This window comes from Scyliorhinus torazame, chromosome 7 (assembly GCF_047496885.1).
Source record: "Scyliorhinus torazame isolate Kashiwa2021f chromosome 7, sScyTor2.1, whole genome shotgun sequence".
Classification (NCBI taxonomy): domain Eukaryota; kingdom Metazoa; phylum Chordata; class Chondrichthyes; order Carcharhiniformes; family Scyliorhinidae; genus Scyliorhinus; species Scyliorhinus torazame.
In genome coordinates, this window is record NC_092713.1 from 13,407,966 (window position 1) to 13,426,164 (window position 18,199).

At 52.6% G+C, this 18,199-nt stretch overlaps 1 protein-coding gene across 1 annotated transcript in view; it reads left to right on the plus strand.

Moving 5' to 3' along the window:
- The first annotated feature begins 1,579 nt into the window (after positions 1 to 1,579).
- Positions 1,580 to 18,199, plus strand: part of LOC140427253 (di-N-acetylchitobiase-like) — an 81,803-nt gene continuing 65,183 nt past the window's right edge. Inside the window, exons 1-2 of the mRNA XM_072512852.1 lie at positions 1,580 to 1,824; positions 6,074 to 6,212. Coding sequence (XP_072368953.1) covers positions 1,675 to 1,824; positions 6,074 to 6,212 — 289 coding nt within the window. The 5' untranslated portion in view covers positions 1,580 to 1,674. The remainder of the gene's footprint in view (positions 1,825 to 6,073; positions 6,213 to 18,199) is intronic.

Genomic DNA, 18,199 nt, shown 5'->3' on the forward strand with positions numbered 1-18,199 from the left:
CCCCCTCCACCCTAGAACAGAGACCCCTGTCTAGAACTAGAGAGCAGTCCGGACAGGGGCAGTGAGGAGAATTACAGCTGTAGCGCTCACCTTGACGTCCACCTGTCCAATCCTCCAGCTGTGATCTGCCTCTGGTTCCCACAGATCCAGTCACTGCAAGCCATTCATAGCTTTCTAGTAGTGCCTGTGATTGACAGCTTCTACAAACCCTCTGCAGCTTTGAATCATTCATTGGTATGCTATTTTGGGCGATGTGTGAGAAATGGAATTTCAATTGCACGACTTCATCACCTCATTAATTTAGAGCTGACATCCTAGCTGAACGAATGATTCATGCAATGAAATCCCTGCTTGAGAAATGTAGACAGACCAAGTAAGATCAATGCAATGATATATTTGAGTGAGACTATTCCATCGCTGACAGAGCTCATGTTTAGCAGTGTAGTGTGCACCATTTCAACATTTGTTACTCATTCGATCTTCTCAGAAACTAGAGAACAACTTTTGAACTGCAAGAGGAGATTGGAAACATTATCAGCAGCAATGCACAGACTTGCCAGGTTAATGCTGGTTCAGCGTATTTGCATCCAGAAACCCGCAGAAGGTACGGTGGCCAAGAGGAGGTGACAAGGATTTGTTCAAAACCAAGTCCTAGGAGGTTATTACACACAAAGGTGCAATGGTGAGTCATTAGTGTCGACGATGAGGTCCAATCCATCCACAGAACATTTGTGTAGTCCTATTGCATCAAGGATTGAGACGCAGAGATGAATGTTGGCCAATGTAGGGATGAATAAGGTGGCTAGAAGGTTTAAATAATTGGTGAGCAAAAGGGGGAAGGGGAGAATGGGATAGGGGTGAATTTCACACAATACAGGGAGTGGGTGATGAATGTTCGCTTGAATGTCTATGAAAGGTTTCAGGGAACCTCAAAGTTTAATGTTTGCCAAGAAACTAAAAGTGGAGGGAGGGAGGTACAAGGATGATATGAAAACAGGAGGAGGGAATAACGTCCAGAGATGGATGTTGAATGAGGAAAAAATGGAAAAAGGACTGGCGAGGTATTTGCGGATGAACGTTTGCCAACAGAGGGATATGCGACACGATAAGGAATGAATGTTGGCCAAGACAGGGTAGATGGAGAATGAGGGTCAGAGAATAATGCTGGAAAAGGCAAGGAGTGGTCAGGGACGAATGCTAACATGATGCAGAAAAATGAGGGAGAATGTTTCATGGAAAAAAATGGCCAAGACTGGGAGGAGTAACAGAAACTAACTTGGGGATGAACTGTGGGCAAAACATGGAGGAAGGAGAGACACGATTTAAGGATGGATATTGGCAAAGATCATGGAATGTGGCAGTGATCTCCAGAGAGGAACATTGCCCAGAGAAAAGGGCAGTGGGAGTAGAGAGGGTCAGGAATATTGACAGAGAGGAGGAAGGGAATGGATTTTCAAGGTTGAATGTTGCCTTAGGCGAGGAGTGACGCGGAGAAGAGAACTTCCCTACAAAGTTACATTTAACAGCATGAAGCTTGCGTCAACATTTCCCTGTTATCACACAAAGCAAGATAGAGATAGAGAGACCCAGGAGGTGGCATCATCATTCACATGAGGCTCAGTATAAAGAAAGGATCTCGCTGCGACTGATAGATCTTCATCTCCGGCGGAGAGGATGCGCTGGAGTCTGGCATTGGCGCAGGTTGTGGCGGTGCTGGTGATGTGGATCGGCGGAGCCTCCGGGGTTTTCCCCATTAATGTGTGTCCGTGTTCAAAACAGAGTCTGTGCCAGCCGTTACCCGCAAAACATCAGTTCCAAGTGGAGGTGGGTGTGTCAGAGCATTAAATTCCCTCGGGAAAAGAGTTCATTGATTTGAAGTTGTTTTTTTGAAGTGTATTGGGCAGCAACACTTGGAATGGAGCATTGGGCTGTGAACTGGTGTCTTCCCTCATGTGGTTCAGCTCCCCTCACCCACACTGTTGTGGAAGTTCTGACAGATTGCCCTCTTTAGGGTGTTCTTTCTCCCCCCCCCGGGACTGGCCTGGGTTCGGTTGGGGGAGAGCGTTAACCGGTCACCCTCCAGCCTGGGCTCCCGGGGAGATACAGACTGGAGAGGGGTCCTGAACACAACCCCAGGATCAGGACCAGGCTGAGGGTGGGGGTCATAGAGTGATAGATGTTTACAGCATGGAAACAGGCCCTTCAGCCCAGCTGGTACATGCCGACCAGTTTCTATCACTGAGCTAGTCCCACTTGCCCGCATTTGGCCCATATCCCTCTATACCCACCCTGCCCATGTAACTGACTAACTGTTTTTAAAAGACAAAATTGTCTTAAAAAACCACTGCCTCTGGCAGCCCGTTCCAGATGCTCACCACCGTCTGTCTGAAGAAATGTTCCCTCTGGTCTCTTTTGTATCTCTCCCCTCTCACCTTTAACCTATGCCCTCTAGTTCTAGACTCTTCTACCTTTGGGAGAAGATGTTAACTATCTACATTATCTATTCTCCTCACTATTTTATAGACCTGTACAAGATCACCCCTATGCCTCCTATGCTCCAGGGAAAAAAGTCCCAGCCTATCCAGCCGCTCCTTATAGCTCAGACTATCAAGTCCTGGTAGCATCCTCGTAAATCTCTTCTGCACTCTTTCAGTTTAACTATATCCTTCCTATAACAGGGTGACCAGAACTGAACACAGTATTCCATGTGTGGTCTTACCAATGTCTTGTACAACTTCAACAAGACGTCCCAACTCCTGTATTTAATATCCTGACCAATAAAACCTGGCATGCTGAATACCTTCTTCACCACCCTGTCCACCTGCGACTCCACCTTCAAGGAACTATGAACTTGTATCCGAGATCTTGTATCTTGTATCCGAGGGCAGCACGGTAACATTGTGGATAGCACAGTTGCTTCACAGCTCCAGGGTCCCAGGTTCGATTCCAGCTTGGGTCACTGTCTGTGCGGAGTCTGCACATCCCCCCCGCGTGTGCATGGGTTTCCTCCGGGTGCTCCGGTTTCCTCCCACAATCCAAAGATGTGCAGGTTAGGTGGATTGGCCATGATAAATTGCCCTTAGTGTCCAAAATTGCCCTTAGTGTTGGGTGGGGTTACTGAGTTATGGGGATAGGGTGGAGGTGTTGAACATGAGTCGCAAAAGTTGGTTTTCAGGTGCAACAGGTGATTAAGAAGGCAAATGGAATTTTGTCCTTCATTGCTAGAGGGATGGAGTTTAAGACTAGGGAGGTTCTGCTGCAATTGTATAAGGTGTTAGTGAGGCCACATCTGGAGTATTGTGTTCAGTTTTGGTCTCCTTACTTGAGAAAGGACGTACTGGCACTGGAGAGTGTGCAGAGGAGATTCACTAGGTTAATCCCAGAGCCGAAGGGGTTGGATTACAAGGAGAGGTTGAGTAGACTGGGACTGTACTCGTTGGAATTTAGAAGGATGAGGGGGGATCTTATAGAAACATATAAGATTATGAACGGAATAGATAGGATAGATGCGGGCAGGTTGTTTCCACTGGCGGGTGAAAGCAGAACTAGGGGGCATAGCCTCAAAATAAGGGGAAGTAGATTTAGGACTGAGTTTAGGAGGAACTTCTTCACCCAAAGGGTTGTGAATCTATGGAATTCCTTGCCCAGTGAAGCAGTAGAGGCTCCTTCATTAAGTGTTTTTAAGATAAAGATAGATAGTTTTTTGAAGAATAAAGGGATTAAGGGTTATGGTGTTCGGGCCGGAAAGTGGAGCTGAGTCCACAAAAGATCAGCCATGATCTCATTGAATGGTGCAGCAGGCTCGAGGGGCCAGATGGCCTACTCCTGCTCCTAGTTCTTATGTTCTTATGGGTAGGGTGCTCTTTCCAAGAGCCGGTGCAGACTCGATGGGCCGAATGGCCTCCATCGGCACTGTAAATTCTATGGTAAATTCTATCTCTTTGTTCTGTAACTCTCCCCAACTCCCTACCATTAACTGAGTAGGTCCTGTCCTGATTTGACCTACCAAAATGCATCACCTCACATTTATCCAAATTAAACTCCATCTGCCGTTCATCGGCCCACTGGCCCAATTGGTCAAGATCCTGTTGCAATCTTATAGAACCTTCTTCACTGTCCACTATGCCACCAATCTTGGTGTCATCTGTAAACCCAAGCTGGGGGAAAGGGAAGCTAGTGCAGAGACACAAGGAGCAGGTCAGACTGTTGTTCAAATCCAAAGAGAATCGTATGGTATATCAGTGTTTTTTAAGCTTTTTTGTCCGAAACTCATTTTTACCAACTGGCCAGTCTTCGTGACCCACACCGGCCGACCTTCACGACCTACCATTTTTGTTTAATGTGACAGGTGAGCCTGCTTTGTCCTCACGATCTCGCTCTGTTATTCAATGTTACATTTCTAGCATTGACTTCAGCTGATGATTTGAGATCAGTGCATCGGGTGAAGAAAATAAAGAGCTTTGTCCTCAAACTCGCCAAATGTCTTAGTTTTGAGGGTTTTAAACTTTCCTTTGCTGGTGCTTTCCTGCATATAACGCACATGAATTTTGCATCCTGATTTACATTGGCACAATTTATAAACTCACACCTCAAGTAATCCTCTTTCTGCTGCTTTGTTCCTGTTTTCAGCCCCTTCTTCGTGGGTTGTTCAGCAAAGGCCCTGGAGCTCACACCAGCACTGCTGGAAGCTACAAAATGGAGGGATCTCTTTCCTGTGCCCAGAGCACGTGACGTCAGCGAGCGGGGCGCGTGGCCTGCTCTCTGCCGCCGCTCCAGATAGGAAGGCTCCTGGGTCCGTGTCCTGACATCAGGAGGAGGCATTCTGCCCCGCCGGGCTCCGGGCCTGCGGCCGGAGGCACGCGTGCGCAGGACGGCCGGCACGCTGAAAGCCGGTCACGGTCGGCATTTTCAAAAGCCCATTGCGTCGTCGAGCATTTCTCCCTGCGATTGGGAACGCTGCAACGCATGGCCCCAAAACCTGCTCGCGACCCAGCAGCAGGTCGCGACCCTGGGTTTGAAAATGACTGTATGGCGGCACGTGGCATTGTGGTTCGCACTGCTGCCTACGGCGCTGAGGACCCGGGTTCGAATCCCAGCCCTGGGTCACTGGCCGTGTTGGAGTTGGCACGTTCTCCCCGTGTCTACGTGGGTTTCGCCCCCGCAAACCCAAACACGTGCAGGGTAGGTGGATTGGCCACGCTAAATTGCCCCTTAATTGAAAAATAAATTGGGTACTCTAAATTTATATTAAAAAAAGAAAATGACTGTGATACATAATATTTGTTAAAGTGTTAATCTTGGTGTAGCTACAGCCTGTGTAAAATAGGACATCTGTAATATTGAACAATGCACAAATATTTAAACAAATGCAGCACCAGTAAAATGTTTATTTTAAAATGTTTCTCTGATGTGTAGAAACTTAAATGATGTGGGATCTCACTCTGACAGACTGATACCCGGGTTAAAGTTTACAGTTTTCACAGAATGTTGATTCCCCACAACACCAGAATAAAATTGTGATCTGGCCTCAGTCATTGTAAAACTGGGATCCTGCTCATGATTAAACTGAATGGCACAGTGGCGCAGTGGTTAGCACTGCTGCATCACGGCGCCGAGGTCCCAGGTTCGATCCCGGCTCTGGGTCACTGTCCGTGCGTAGTTTGCACATTCTCCCCGTGTCAGCATGGGTCTCACCCTCACAACCCAAAGCTGTGCATGAAGGAGAATGCTAAATTGCCCCTTAACTGGGCAAAAGAAAAGAATTGGGCATTCTAAATTTACTTTTTAAAAACTGAATACAACTTAGCGAATATTTCAACAAGCATTGATATCAAATCACTATGTAGCTGTTGTGTATTTGATGAGGTCAGTATTTCCCTCACAGTAATGTTGTTCAGTGAGCAGTGTGTCAGCAACAGTATCTCCAGCAACAGAATCTGCAGACTGGATGTGTTCATCAACCCTTCCTGATGCCCTAGCCTGGAGACAATTATGGTCAGAGGAAATACAGATATCTTTAATGTTAGTTTCTGTCTTTTATTACTGCAGCTGACAGCTTTATTTCTTGGACCAGGTTGTTATTGTTGATATTGGAGGAATGGATTGGAAGCACTATGATTGGTCTAAGATCACGACGATTATAGCTTTGCATGCCGTTGACAATGAGCTCCTGTGTCATGCCCATGAAAAAGGTGTTCGAATTGTCATGCAAGGTATTGTAATGAATTTTCTCATAGGAAGATTGTCTTTCTGTCTACTGATGCACGCGGTATTATTGAGGAATGCATAACGTTCACAGGCTTGAGGCTCGAATGGAGCATAATCGCTGGCAGGGGCTAGTCGGATGGAGCGGCCTCTTTGTGTGCCGTATATTTTATGGAATTCTCCAGTATTTCTATTTTTGATGTCACCATGCTGATAATGTTTTCAGAATCGTTGGAGTGTTGATCCAATACTTTGTGGATGCTATGTACCAACTGCACTAGACCTAATTCTTCACAGGACTGATCACCTAATCGTGAATTGGAGCCCTCGAATACAATACAGAATGGGACGAAATAAACTGTATTTTTCACCACCTCACTCAGATCACAAGCATCATAACATTTAATGCTTGAACCATTATAATCTCTCAGAGATATTTTGTGATTTCTTCTAATCTGTTGAACTTTTAGATTTTTTAAATCAGACATGCTGATTAAATTGGCTTTGGCACCAGTGTCTAAGAACAATGAACAAAGAACAAAGAAAAGTACAGCACAGGAACAGGCCCTTCGGCCCTCCAAGCCCGTGCCAACCATGCTTCCCGACTAAACTACAATCTTCTACACTTCCTGGGTCCGTATTCCTCTATTCCCATCCTATTCATGTATTTGTCAAGATGCCCCTTAAATGTCACTATTGTCCCTGCTTCCACCACCTCCTCCGGCAGCGAGTTCCAGGCACCCACTATCCTCTGTGTAAAAAACTTGCCTCGTACATCTACTCTAAACCTTGCCCCTCGCACCTTAAACCTTTGCCCCCTAGTAATTGACCCCTCTACTTTGGGGAAAAGCCTCTGACTATCCACTCTGTCTGTGCCCCTCATATGTTTGTAGACCTCTATCAGGTCGCCCCTCAACCTCTGTCGTTCCAGTGAGAACAAACCGAGTTTATTCAACCGCTCCTCATAGCTAATGTCCTCCATACCAGGCAACATTCTGGTAAATCTCTTCTGCACCCTCTCTAAAGCCTCCACATCCTTCTGGTAGTATGGCGACCAGAATTGAACACTATACTCCAAGTGTGGCCTAACTAAGGTTCTATACAGCTGCAACATGACTTGCCAATTCTTATACTCAATGCCCCGGCCAATGAAGGCAAGCATGCCGTATGCCTTCTTGACTACCTTCTCCACCTGTGTTGCCCCTTTCAATGACCTGTGGACCTGTACTCCTAGATCTCTTTGACTATCAATACTCTTGAGGGTTCTACCATTCACTGTATAATCCCTACCTGCATTAGACCTTCCAAAATGCATTACCTCACATTTGTCCGGATTAAACTCCATCTGCCATCTCTCCGCCCAAGTCTCCAAACAATCTAAATCCTGCTGTATCCTCCGACAGTCCTCATCGCTATCCGCAATTCCACCAACCTTTGTGTCGTCTGCAAACTTACTAATCAGACCAGTTACATTTTCCTCCAAATCATTTATATATACTACAAAGAGCAAAGGTCCCAGCACTGATCCCTGTGGAACACCACTGCTCACAGACCTCCAATTAGAAAAGCATCCTTCCATTGCTACTCTCTGCCTTCTATGGCCTAGCCAGTTCTGTATCCACCTTGCCAGCTCACCCCTGATCCCGTGTGACTTCACCTTTTGTACTAGTCTACCATGAGGGACCTTGTCAAAGGCCTTACTGAAGTCCATATAGACAACATCCACTGCCCTACCTGCATCAATCATCTTAGTGACCTCCTCGAAAAACTCTATCAAGTTAGTGAGACACGACCTTCCCTTCACAAAACCGTGCTGCCTCTCACTAATATGTCCATTTGCTTCCAAATGGGAGGAGATCCTGTCTCGAAGAATTCTCTCCAGTAATTTCCCTATCACTGAAGTAAGGCTCACCGGCCTGTAGTTCCCGGGATTATCCTTGCTACCCTTCTTAAACAGAGGAACAACATTGGCTATTCTCCAGTCCTCCGGGACATCCCCTGAAGACAGCGAGGATCCAAAGATTTCTGTCAAGGCCTCAGCAATTTCCTCTCCAGCCTCCTTCAGTATTCTGGGGTAGATCCCATCAGGCCCTGGGGACTTATCTACCTTAATATTTTTTAAGACACCCAACACCTCGTCTTTTTGGATCTCAATGTGACCCAGGCTATCTACACACCCTTCTCCAGACTCAACATCTACCAATTTCTTCTCTTTGGTGAATACTGATGCAAAGTATTCATTTAGTACCTCGCCCATTTCCTCTGGCTCCACACATAGGTTCCCTTGCCTATCCTTCAGTGGGCCAACCCTTTCCCTGGCTACCCTCTTGCTTTTTATGTACGTGTTAAAAGCCTTGGGATTTTCCTTAACCCTATTTGCCAATGACTTTTCGTGACCCCTTCTAGCCCTCCTGACTCCTTGCTTAAGTTCCTTCCTACTTTCCTTATATTCCACGCAGGCTTCGTCTGTTCCCAGCCTTTTAGCCCTGACAAATGCCTCCTTTTTCTTTTTGACGAGGCCTACAATATCTCTCGTTATCCAAGGTTCCCGAAAATTGCCGTATTTATCCTTCTTCCTCACAGGAACATGCCGGTCCTGAATTCCTTTCAACTGCCACTTGAAAGCCTCCCACATGTCAGATGTTGATTTGCCCTCAAACATCCGCCCCCAATCTATGTTCTTCAGTTCCCGCCTAATATTGTTATAATTAGCCTTCCCCCAATTTAGCACATTCAACCTAGGACCACTCTTATCCTTGTCCACCAGTACTTTAAAACTTACTGAATTGTGGTCACTGTTACCGAAATGCTCCCCTACTGAAACATCTACCACCTGGCCGGGCTCATTCCCCAATACCAGGTCCAGTACCGCCCCTTCCCTAGTTGGACTGTCTACATATTGTTTTAAGAAGCCCTCCTGGATGCTCCTTACAAACTCCGCCCCGTCTAAGCCCCTGGCACTAAGTGAGTCCCAGTCAATATTGGGGAAGTTGAAGTCTCCCATCACCACAACCGTGTTGTTTCTACTCTTTTCCAAAATCTGTCTACCTATCTGCTCCTCTAACTCCCGCTGGCTGTTGGGAGGCCTGTAGTAAACCCCCAACATTGTGACTGCACCCTTCTTATTCCTGATCTCCACCCATATAGCCTCACTGCCCTCTGAGTTGTCCTCCCGCAGTACAGCTGTGATATTCTCCCGAACCAGTAGCGCAACTCCGCCTCCCCTTTTACATCCCCCTCTATCCCGCCTGAAACATCTAAATCCTGGAACGTTTAGCTGCCAATCCTGCCCTTCCCTCAACCAGGTCTCTGTAATGGCAACAACATCATAGTTCCAAGTACTAATCCAAGCTCTAAGTTCATCTGCCTTACCCGTAATACTTCTTGCATTAAAACATATGCACTTCAGGCCACCAGACCCGCTGTGTTCAGCAACTTCTCCCTGTCTGCTCTGCCTCAGAGCCACACTGTCCCTATTCCCTAGTTCTCCCTCAATGCTCTCACCTTCTGACCTATTGCTCCCATGCCCACCCCCCTGCCATACTAGTTTAAACCCTCCCGTGTGACACTAGCAAACCTCGCGGCCAGGATATTTATGCCTCTCCGGTTTAGATGCAACCCGTCCTTCTTATACAGGTCACACCTGCCCCGGAAGAGCTCCCAGTGGTCCAGATAACGGAAGCCCTCCCTCTTACACCAGCTGTTTAGCCACGTGTTTAGCTGCTCTATCTTCCTATTTCTAGCCTCACTGGCACGTGGCACAGGGAGTAATCCCGAGATTACAACCCTCGAGGTCCTGTCTTTTAACTTTCTGCCTAGCTCCCTGAACTCCTGCTGCAGGACCTCATGCCCCTTCCTGCCTATGTCGTTAGTACCAATATGTACAACGACCTCTGCCTGTTTGCCCTCCCCCTTCAGGATGCCCTCTACCCGTTCGGAGACATCCTGGACCCTGGCACCAGGGAGGCAACATACCATCCTGGAGTCTCTTTCACGTCCACAGAAGCACCTATCTGTGCCCCTGACTATAGAGTCCCCTATTACTATTACTCTTCTGCGCTTTGACCCTCCCTTCTGAACATCAGAGCCAGCCACGGTGTCACTGCTCTGGCTGCTGCTGTTTTCCCCTGATAGGCTATCCCCCCCGACAGTATCCAAAGGGGTATATCTGTTCGAGAGGGGGACAACCACAGGGGATTCCTGCACTGACTGCCTGCCCTTTCTGGTGGTCACCCATTTCTCTGCCTGCACCTTGGGTGTGACTACATTTACATAACTGCGATCTATGACGCTTTCCACCACCTGCATGCTCCTAAGTGCATCCAATTGCTGCTCCAACCGAACCATGCGGTCTGTGAGGAGCTCCAGTTGGGTGCACTTTCTGCAGATGAAGCCATCCGGGACGCTGGAAGCCTCACGGACCTGCCAAATCTCACAGTCAGAGCACTGCACCCCTCTAACTGACATTGCGTCAATTAATTAAAATCAAAATTAAAAAAAAAAAAATTTTTAATATTTTTTTTTAAATTTCAAAGTTACTGTTATCTGTTTCCTAGCACTAGATTTCTAATAGAAATGCGAAAGCTAAATATAGTACTCTCCGAACTCTGGCTTAGATATCCTCTAAATTCTAATTCAGTAATTATGTTTAATTAGTTACCAATGCTTAATTTTTTAAATTTAGTGTAGATTCCCAACCAGCCACTCAGGCCACAGCTTTTCTGTGATGTCACTTCAGTTTCCCCCCGACACACACAATTTGAAAAAGGTATTAAAGTAAAAATGAGTAAAAATCACTGACTTACCTTCTTACCTTCTGAGTGTCTTAGATGTTCACAGGTTCTCTCCCTGACAGAGACTGCTCCTCCTCCTCCGAACGGCTCCCGAAAATAGGCCGCGATCTTTTAAAATCCCTGCTCCGACTCGCAGCTCCCGCGCTTTTTAAATCTCCCGCGCTGTTTTCAAAGTCCCAGCACACTCAGCTCCCGCGCTGTTTTCAGAGTCCCGGCTCACTCAGCTCCCGCGCTGTTTTCACTGTCCCGGATCACTCAGCTCCCGCGCTGTTTTCAGAGTCCCGGCTCAATCAACTCCCGCGCTGTTTTCACTGTCCCGGCTCACTCAGCTCCCGCGCTGTTTTCACTGTCCCGGCTCACTCAGCTCCCGCGCTGTTTTCACTGTCCCGGCTCACTCAGCTCCCGCGCTGTTTTCAGAGTCCCGGCTCACTCAGCTCCCGCGCTGTTTTCAGAGTCCCGGCTCACTCAGCTCCCGCGCTGTTTTCAGAGTCCCGGCTCACTCAGCTCCCGCGCTGTTTTCAAAGTCCCGGCTCACTCATCTCCCGCGCTGTTTTCACTGTCCCCGCACACTCAGCTCCCGCACTGTTTTCACTGTCCCGGCTCACACAGCTCCCGCGCTGTTTTCAAAGTCCCGGCTCACTCAGCTCCCGCGCTGTTTTCACTGTCCCGGCTCACTCACCTCCCGCGCTGTTTTCAAAGTCCCGGCTCACTCAGCCCCCGCGCTGTTTTCAGAGTCCCGGCTCACTCAGCTCCCGCGCTGTTTTCACTGTCCCGGCTCACTCAGCTCCTGCGCTGTTTTCACTGTTCCGGCTCACTCAGCTCCCGCGCTGTTTTCACAGTCCCGGCTCACTCAGCTCCCGCGCTATTTTCAGAGTCCCGGCTCACTCAGCTCCCGCGCTGTTTTCAAAGTCCCGACTCACTCACCTCCCGCGCTGATTTCACTGTCCCGGCTCACTCAGCTCCCGCGCTGTTTTCAAAGTCCCGGCTCACTCAGCTCCCGCGCTGTTTTCACTGTCCCGGCTCACTCAGCCCCCGTGCTGTTTTCACAGCCCCGGCACACTCAGCTCACGCGCTGTTTTCAGAGTCCCGGCTCACTCAGCTCCCGCGCTGTTTTCAAAGTCCCGACTCACGCACCTCCCGCGCTGTTTTCACTGTCCCGGCTCACTCAGCTCCCGCGCTGTTTTCAAAGTCCCGGCTCACTCAGCTCCCGCGCTGTTTTCAGAGTCCCGGCTCACTCACCTCCCGCGCTGTTTTCAGAGTCCCGGCTCACTCAGCTCCCGCGCTGTTTTCACTGTCCCGGCTCACTCAGCTCCCGCGCTGTTTTCACTGTCCCGGCTCACTCAGCTCCCGCGCTGTTTTCACTGTCCCGGCTCACTCACCTCCCGCGCTGTTTTCACAGTCCCAGCAAACTCAGCTCCCGCACTGTTTTCACTGTCCCGGCTCACTCACCTCCCGCGCTGTTTTCAGAGTCCCGGCTCACTCAGCTCCCGCGCTGTTTTCACTGTCCCGGCTCACTCACCTCCAGCGCTGTTTTCATAGTCCCGGCTCACTCACCTCCCGCGCTGTTTTCACAGTCCCAGCACACTCAGCTCCCGCGCTGTTTTCACTGTCCCGGCTCACTCACCTCCCGCGATGTTTTCAGAGTCCCGGCTCACTCAGCTCCCGCGCTGTTTTCACTGTCCCGGCTCACTCAGCTCCCGCGCTGTTTTCAGAGTCCCGGCTCACTCAGCTCCCGCGCTGTTTTCACTGTCCCGGCACACTCAGCTCCCGCGCTGTTTTCAGAGTCCCGGCTCACTCAGCTCCCGCGCTGTTTTCACTGTTCCGGCTCACTCAGCTCCCGCGCTGTTTTCACTGTTCCGGCTCACTCAGCTCCCGCGCTGTTTTCAGAGTCCCGGCTCACTCAGCTCCCGCGCTGTTTTCACTGTCCCGGCTCACTCAGCTCCCGCGCTGTTTTCACTGTTCCGGCTCACTCAGCTCCCGCGCTGTTTTCAGAGTCCCGGCTCACTCAGCTCCCGCGCTGTTTTCAGAGTCCCGGCTCACTCAGCTCCCGCGCTATTTTCAGAGTCCCGGCTCACTCAGCTCCCGCGCTGTTTTCAAAGTCCCGGCTCACTCAGCTCCCGCGCTGTTTTCACTGTCCCGGCTCCCTCAGCTCCCGCGCTGTTTTCACAGCCCCGGCACACTCAGCTCCCGCGCTGCTTTCAGAGTCCCGGCTCACTCAGCTCCCGCGCTGTTTTCAGAGTCCCGGCTCACTCACCTCCCGCGCTGTTATCACTGTCCCGGCTCACTCAGCTCCCGCGCTGTTTTCACTGTTCCGGCTCACTCAGCTCCCGCGCTGTTTTAAGAGTCCCGGCACACTCAGCTCCCGCGCTGTTTTCATAGTCCCGGCTCACTCAGCTCCCGCGCTGTTTTCAAAGTCCCGACTCACTCACCTCCCGCGCTGTTTTCACTGTCCCGGCTCACTCAGCTCCTGCGCTGTTTTCAGAGTCCCGGCTCACTCAGCTCCCGCGCTGTTTTCACTGTCCCGGCTCACTCAGCTCCCGCACTGTTTTCACTGTCCCGGCTCACTCAGCTCCCGCGCTGTTTTCACTGTCCCGGCTCACTCAGCTCCCGCGATGTTTTCACTGTCCCGGCTCACTCAGCTCCCGCGCTGTTTTCACTGTCCCAGCTCACTCAGCTCCCGCGCTGTTTTCACTGTCCCGGCTCACTCACCTCCCGCGCTGTTTTCAGAGTCCCGGCTCACTCAGCTCCCGCGCTGTTTTCAATGTCCCGGCTCACTCAGCTCCCGCGCTGTTTTCACTGTCCCGGCTCACTCAGCCCCCACGCTGTTTTCACTGTCCCGGCTCACTCAGCTCCCGCGCTGTTTTCACTGTCCCGGCTCACTCAGCTCCCGCTCTGTTTTCAGAGTCCCGGCACACTCACCTCCCGCGCTGTTTTCAAAGTCCCGGCTCACTCAGCCCCCGCGCTGTTTTCAGAGTCCCGGCTCACTCAGCTCCCGCGCTGTTTTCACTGTCCCGGCTCACTCAGCTCCTGCGCTGTTTTCACTGTTCCGGCTCACTCACCTCCCGCGCTGTTTTCACAGTCCCGGCTCACTCAGCTCCCGCGCTATTTTCAGAGTCCCGGCTCACTCAGCTCCCGCGCTGTTTTCAAAGTCCCGACTCACTCACCTCCCGCGCTGATTTCACTGTCCCGGCTCACTCAGCTCCCGCGCTGTTTTCAAAGTCCCGGCTCACTCAGCTCCCGCGCTGTTTTCACTGTCCCGGCTCACTCAGCCCCCGTGCTGTTTTCACAGCCCCGGCACACTCAGCTCACGCGCTGTTTTCAGAGTCCCGGCTCACTCAGCTCCCGCGCTGTTTTCAAAGTCCCGACTCACTCACCTCCCGCGCTGTTTTCACTGTCCCGGCTCACTCAGCTCCCGCGCTGTTTTCAAAGTCCCGGCTCACTCAGCTCCCGCGCTGTTTTCAGAGTCCCGGCTCACTCACCTCCCGCGCTGTTTTCAGAGTCCCGGCTCACTCAGCTCCCGCGCTGTTTTCACTGTCCCGGCTCACTCAGCTCCCGCGCTGTTTTCACTGTCCCGGCTCACTCAGCTCCCGCGCGCGCTGTTTTCACTGTCCCGGCTCACTCAGCTCCCACGCTGTTTTCACTGTCCCGGCTCACTCACCTCCCGCGCTGTTTTCACAGTCCCAGCAAACTCAGCTCCCGCACTGTTTTCACTGTCCCGGCTCACTCACCTCCCGCGCTGTTTTCAGAGTCCCGGCTCACTCAGCTCCCGCGCTGTTTTCAATGTCCCGGCTCACTCAGCTCCCGCGCTGTTTTCACTGTCCCGGCTCACTCAGCCCCCACGCTGTTTTCAGAGTCCCGGCACACTCAGCTCCCGCGCTGTTTTCACTGTCCCGGCTCACTCAGCCACCACGCTGTTTTCACTGTCCCGGCACACTCAGCTCCCGCTCTGTTTTCAGAGTCCCGGCACACTCAGCTCCCGCGCTGTTTTCATAGTCCCGGCTCACTCAGCTCCCGCGCTGTTTTCACTGTTCCGGCTCACTCAGCTCCCGCGCTGTTTTCAGAGTCCCGGCTCACTCAGCTCCCGCGCTGTTTTCACTGTCCCGGCTCACTCAGCTCCCGCGCTGTTTTCACTGTCCCGGCTCACTCAGCTCCCGCGCTGTTTTCAGAGTCCCAGCTCACTCAGCTCCCGCGCTGTTTTCAGAGTCCCGGCTCACTCAGCTCCCGCGCTGTTTTCAAAGTCCCGGCTCACTCAGCTCCCGCGCTGTTTTCACTGTCCTGGCTCACTCAGCTCCCGCGCTGTTTACACTGTCCCGGCACACTCAGCTCCCGCGCTGTTTTCACTGTCCCGGCTCACTCAGCTCCCACGCTGTTTTCACTGTCCCGGCACACTCAGCTCCCGCGCTGTTTTCAGAGTCCCGGCTCACTCAGCTCCCGCGCTGTTTTCACAGCCCCGGCACACTCAGCTCCCGCGCTGTTTTCACTGTCCCGGCTCACTCACCTCCAGCGCTGTTTTCATAGTCCCGGCTCACTCACCTCCCGCGCTGTTTTCACAGTCCCAGCACACTCAGCTCCCGCGCTGTTTTCACTGTCCCGGCTCACTCACCTCCCGCGCTGTTTTCAGAGTCCCGGCTCACTCAGCTCCCGCGCTGTTTTCACTGTCCCGGCTCACTCAGCTCCCGCGCTGTTTTCAGAGTCCCGGCTCACTCAGCTCCCGCGCTGTTTTCACTGTCCCGGCACACTCAGCTCCCGCGCTGTTTTCAGAGTCCCGGCTCACTCAGCTCCCGCGCTGTTTTCACTGTTCCGGCTCACTCAGCTCCCGCGCTGTTTTCACTGTTCCGGCTCACTCAGCTCCCGCGCTGTTTTCAGAGTCCCGGCTCACTCAGCTCCCGCGCTGTTTTCACTGTCCCGGCTCACTCAGCTCCCGCGCTGTTTTCACTGTTCCGGCTCACTCAGCTCCCGCGCTGTTTTCAGAGTCCCGGCTCACTCAGCTCCCGCGCTGTTTTCAGAGTCCCGGCTCACTCAGCTCCCGCGCTATTTTCAGAGTCCCGGCTCACTCAGCTCCCGCGCTGTTTTCAAAGTCCCGGCTCACTCAGCTCCCGCGCTGTTTTCACTGTCCCGGCTCCCTCAGCTCCCGCGCTGTTTTCACAGCCCCGGCACACTCAGCTCCCGCGCTGCTTTCAGAGTCCCGGCTCACTCAGCTCACGCGCTGTTTTCAGAGTCCCGGCTCACTCACCTCCCGCGCTGTTATCACTGTCCCGGCTCACTCAGCTCCCGCGCTGTTTTCACTGTTCCGGCTCACTCAGCTCCCGCGCTGTTTTAAGAGTCCCGGCACACTCAGCTCCCGCGCTGTTTTCATAGTCCCGGCTCACTCAGCTCCCGCGCTGTTTTCAAAGTCCCGACTCACTCACCTCCCGCGCTGTTTTCACTGTCCCGGCTCACTCAGCTCCTGCGCTGTTTTCAGAGTCCCGGCTCACTCAGCTCCCGCGCTGTTTTCACTGTCCCGGCTCACTCAGCTCCCGCACTGTTTTCACTGTCCCGGCTCACTCAGCTCCCGCGCTGTTTTCACTGTCCCGGCTCACTCAGCTCCCGCGATGTTTTCACTGTCCCGGCTCACTCAGCTCCCGCGCTGTTTTCACTGTCCCAGCTCACTCAGCTCCCGCGCTGTTTTCACTGTCCCGGCTCACTCACCTCCCGCGCTGTTTTCAGAGTCCCGGCTCACTCAGCTCCCGCGCTGTTTTCAATGTCCCGGCTCACCCAGCTCCCGCGCTGTTTTCACTGTCCCGGCTCACTCAGCCCCCACGCTGTTTTCACTGTCCCGGCTCACTCAGCTCCCGCGCTGTTTTCACTGTCCCGGCTCACTCAGCTCCCGCTCTGTTTTCAGAGTCCCGGCACACTCAGCTCCCGCGCTGTTTTCATAGTCCCGGCTCACTCAGCTCCCGCGCTGTTTTCACTGTCCCGGCTCACTCAGCTCCCGCGCTGGTTTCAGAGTCACGGCTCACTCAGCTCCCGCGCTGTTTTCACTGTCCCGGCTCACTCAGCTCCCGCGCTGTTTTCACTGTCCCGGCTCACTCAGCTCCCGCGCTGTTTTCAGAGTCCCAGCTCACTCAGCTCCCGCGCTGTTTTCAAAGTCCCGGCTCACTCAGCTCCCGCGCTGTTTTCACTGTCCCGGCTCCCTCAGCTCCCGCGCTGTTTTCACAGCCCCGGCACACTCAGCTCCCGCGCTGCTTTCAGAGTCCCGGCTCACTCAGCTCCCGCGCTGTTTTCAGAGTCCCGGCTCACTAACCTCCCGCGCTGTTATCACTGTCCCGGCTCACTCAGCTCCCGCGCTGTTTTCACTGTTCCGGCTCACTCAGCTCCCGCGCTGTTTTATGAGTCCCGGCACACTCAGCTCCCGCGCTGTTTTCATAGTCCCGGCTCACTCAGCTCCCGCGCTGTTTTCAAAGTCCCGACTCACTCACCTCACGCGCTGTTTTCACTGTCCCGGCTCACTCAGCTCCTGCGCTGTTTTCAGAGTCCCGGCTCACTCAGCTCCCGCGCTGTTTTCACTGTCCCGGCTCACTGAGCTCCCGCACTGTTTTCACTGTCCCGGCTCACACAGCTCCCGCGCTGTTTTCACTGTCCCGGCTCACTCAGCTCCCGCGCTGTTTTCTCTGTCCCGGCTCACTCAGCTCCCGCGCTGTTTTCACTGTCCCAGCTCACTCAGCTCCCGCGCTGTTTTCACTGTCCCGGCTCACTCACCTCCCGCGCTGTTTTCAGAGTCCCGGCTCACTCAGCTCCCGCGCTGTTTTCAATGTCCCGGCTCACTCAGCTCCCGCGCTGTTTTCACTGTCCCGGCTCACTCAGCCCCCACGCTGTTTTCACTGTCCCGGCTCACTCAGCTCCCGCGCTGTTTTCACTGTCCCGGCTCACTCAGCTCCCGCTCTGTTTTCAGAGTCCCGGCACACTCAGCTCCCGCGCTGTTTTCATAGTCCCGGCTCACTCAGCTCCCGCGCTGTTTTCACTGTTCCGGCTCACTCAGCTCCCGCGCTGGTTTCAGAGTCACGGCTCACTCAGCTCCCGCGCTGTTTTCACTGTCCCGGCTCACTCAGCTCCCGCGCTGTTTTCACTGTCCCGGCTCACTCAGCTCCCGCGCTGTTTTCAGAGTCCCAGCTCACTCAGCTCCCGCGCTGTTTTCACTGTCCCGGCTCACTCAGCTCCCGCGC